This window comes from Microtus ochrogaster, linkage group LG1 (genome assembly GCF_000317375.1).
Source record: "Microtus ochrogaster isolate Prairie Vole_2 linkage group LG1, MicOch1.0, whole genome shotgun sequence".
Taxonomy (NCBI): domain Eukaryota; kingdom Metazoa; phylum Chordata; class Mammalia; order Rodentia; family Cricetidae; genus Microtus; species Microtus ochrogaster.
In genome coordinates, this window is record NC_022027.1 from 2,067,803 (window position 1) to 2,070,245 (window position 2,443).

General features: G+C 39.3%; 1 protein-coding gene across 1 annotated transcript in view; it reads right to left on the reverse strand.

The window, feature by feature from the left end:
- The window catches only part of LOC101995378 (zinc finger protein 14-like), a 22,056-nt gene that overhangs the window by 3,280 nt on the left and 16,333 nt on the right, over positions 1–2,443 (reverse strand). Inside the window, 3 exon segments of the mRNA XM_026785377.1 lie at positions 1–471; positions 474–616; positions 619–809. Coding sequence (XP_026641178.1) covers positions 1–471; positions 474–616; positions 619–809 — 805 coding nt within the window.

Genomic DNA, 2,443 nt, shown 5'->3' on the forward strand with positions numbered 1-2,443 from the left:
TTTCTCTCCAGTATGAATTCTTCCATGTATTTTAAGATTATGGCGACTTACAAAGGCTTTACCACATTGAACACATACATAGGGTTTCTCTCCAGGATGGATTCTTTCATGTATTTTAAGATTATGGTGTGTAACGTGGACAGTCCTGTTTGTTGTTGCCATGACTTTACCACGCTGATTACATTTACATGATTGCTCATTAGTATGAGTTCGATGTACTTGAAAGCAACTGTGATGTGCAAAGTCTTTTCCACATTGATTGTATTTATTGGGCTCTACTTCCACATGAGTTCTCTGGTGTAACTGTAAAGAGGAATCAGATCTAAAGTCTTTATCACGCTGATTATATTCACAGAGATCTTCTTCATTATGGATTCCTTTGTGTATTTGAAGATACCTGTGAAGGTTAAAGACTTTAGTAGATAGTTCATATTTCTCACTTACATTTCTCATATGAGTTTATCACATTTTTCAACAGAACTGGAAGAACTCAGAATTTTACCACACTGGTTGCATGCGTAACATTTTTCTATACTGTGAGTCACACGACAAGTGCAAAGCGAACCAGAGCAGACAGAAGAATTCTTACACTCCTTGTACTCATAAAACTTTTTACAGTATGAGTTTGTTGAATTCCCAGTGTAGTTGGAAAACCAATTAGTTGTAAATTTATATCACATTCACCAAATCTGCTCATAGTGGGGACTACTACATATCTTCTAAGCGCTGTGGGAGAAAAAGAGGTACATTGCTTCTTTCCATATCTCTTATGTTCAAATAGTTTGTATCCAGAGGGACACATGAGATATCTATTAAGGGAAGAATAACAAAAAAACAGATTTTCACATTGCATTCACACAGTTTAACTTTTGCTCCACATAAAGATGTGGTATAGGGATTAACGTTTCTCCACCACAACACCCTTCTTGATATTCATAAAGTGACCTTCCCTCACTAAACCATGGAAAGCCTCTGTATGAGCAACACTAGATTTGCTTAGAATATGTCTTGCACAGACATTGATCCCCTTATCAATGTATATGCCTATATGATACAAAGGTACAAAATTAAAGGAATGGACAGTTCTACAAAATGGATCCCATGGAGCTATTAAAATACTGTCATGTGGCAGCATTCCCGGTGGGCTACACCTGGCCTGGCTCCAGAGTGTTGGCACCTAACCTTAATCCATCTTTGATTTAGTAGATAACCTTTGTTTGTCTTGTCACCTTATGTGACTCTTGTGAGAGTTTCTCAAGGATAGAAAGTCTAAGCATAGCTCAGTTCAGGAAACCTGGAAAACTGTGGCACCTGATGAATGGAGAATTTGCACTTGGCATTGTATTTTTGGAGGCTTCATTCCTGTTGTTTTGAGCATATGGAAATCAACTGGCTAGAGTGTAAATGTAGAGAAAAATAAAAAATGCCCTTGGCAAAGGAAAAGTGCTTCATTTCTGAGAATATTAGGTGAACTCCCCCTGCAGCCAAGAAAGGCTAAATTCATTCCTAAGGTGTCTCTGAGTCTTTTTTCCACAGACCACAGTTCACCCAACACTGTGCTGCAACATTTGGTGCCCAACAGGAGGCTTGAAGAAGGACAATGGACCTGTGAAGGACAGAGAAGCTGGCTATCTTAAGAACTGGAAGAAGTGCCCTCAGGGTAAAGAGACTCCAGGATTGGCAGGGTCATGGGAAACTTCCCATCACTGGAGCAACGATACTTGCAGTTATTAAAATGTCTGTTATCTGTTATAAGAAGATGGAGTGAAAGTGAAAGGAAAACAACTTACAGAGCTTTTTCTATTAATTAAACGGCACTGCCATTGATTTCAGGCAACTCCTCAAGTTCAATTAAAACTAAAGATGGAAGCGAGCTAGAGAGATTTGAGGAGGGCTCATAAGAAAGGAGAGCCAACACCATAAAAAAAAATTGGCCTTTATTTATGTAACTTAATATCAAATGCTCTAGAGCCATTGCAGAGTGAGGAGTCACTTAAAGTTGTATCTGAAGTAGAACAGAAAAAAGGGAAGATACTCGGTTAGCAGAGGAGAATGTTCCTTCACAGGTTGCTAGGAAAGCTGTTTCAGAGGACAGCGGAAGTGAGAAAAGTCAGGATACTGGAGGTGACTCTCTTCCTTCTTTATCAGATGAAACAAACTTGGAAATCAGAAAGGCTAACAGGTTAACTGCATGTTTAAAAAATATAAGAGTTCCAGAGACAAAAAAGGAAACTTTCCAGTAAAGAAAAGGGAAAGCAAGGAGATAAAAAAAAGGGGGGGGCTACATTCAGACTAACTGGAGACACAGAGGCATGAAAGATCAAATTATCTATTGCCATTGTTCTTGAGTTCTCAGTAGTCCTCATTGTCCGCTATGTTCAGCAAGTCCGGTTTTATCCCAGGCTTTTTCAGACCCAGGCCAGCTGGCCTTGGTGAGCTCCCT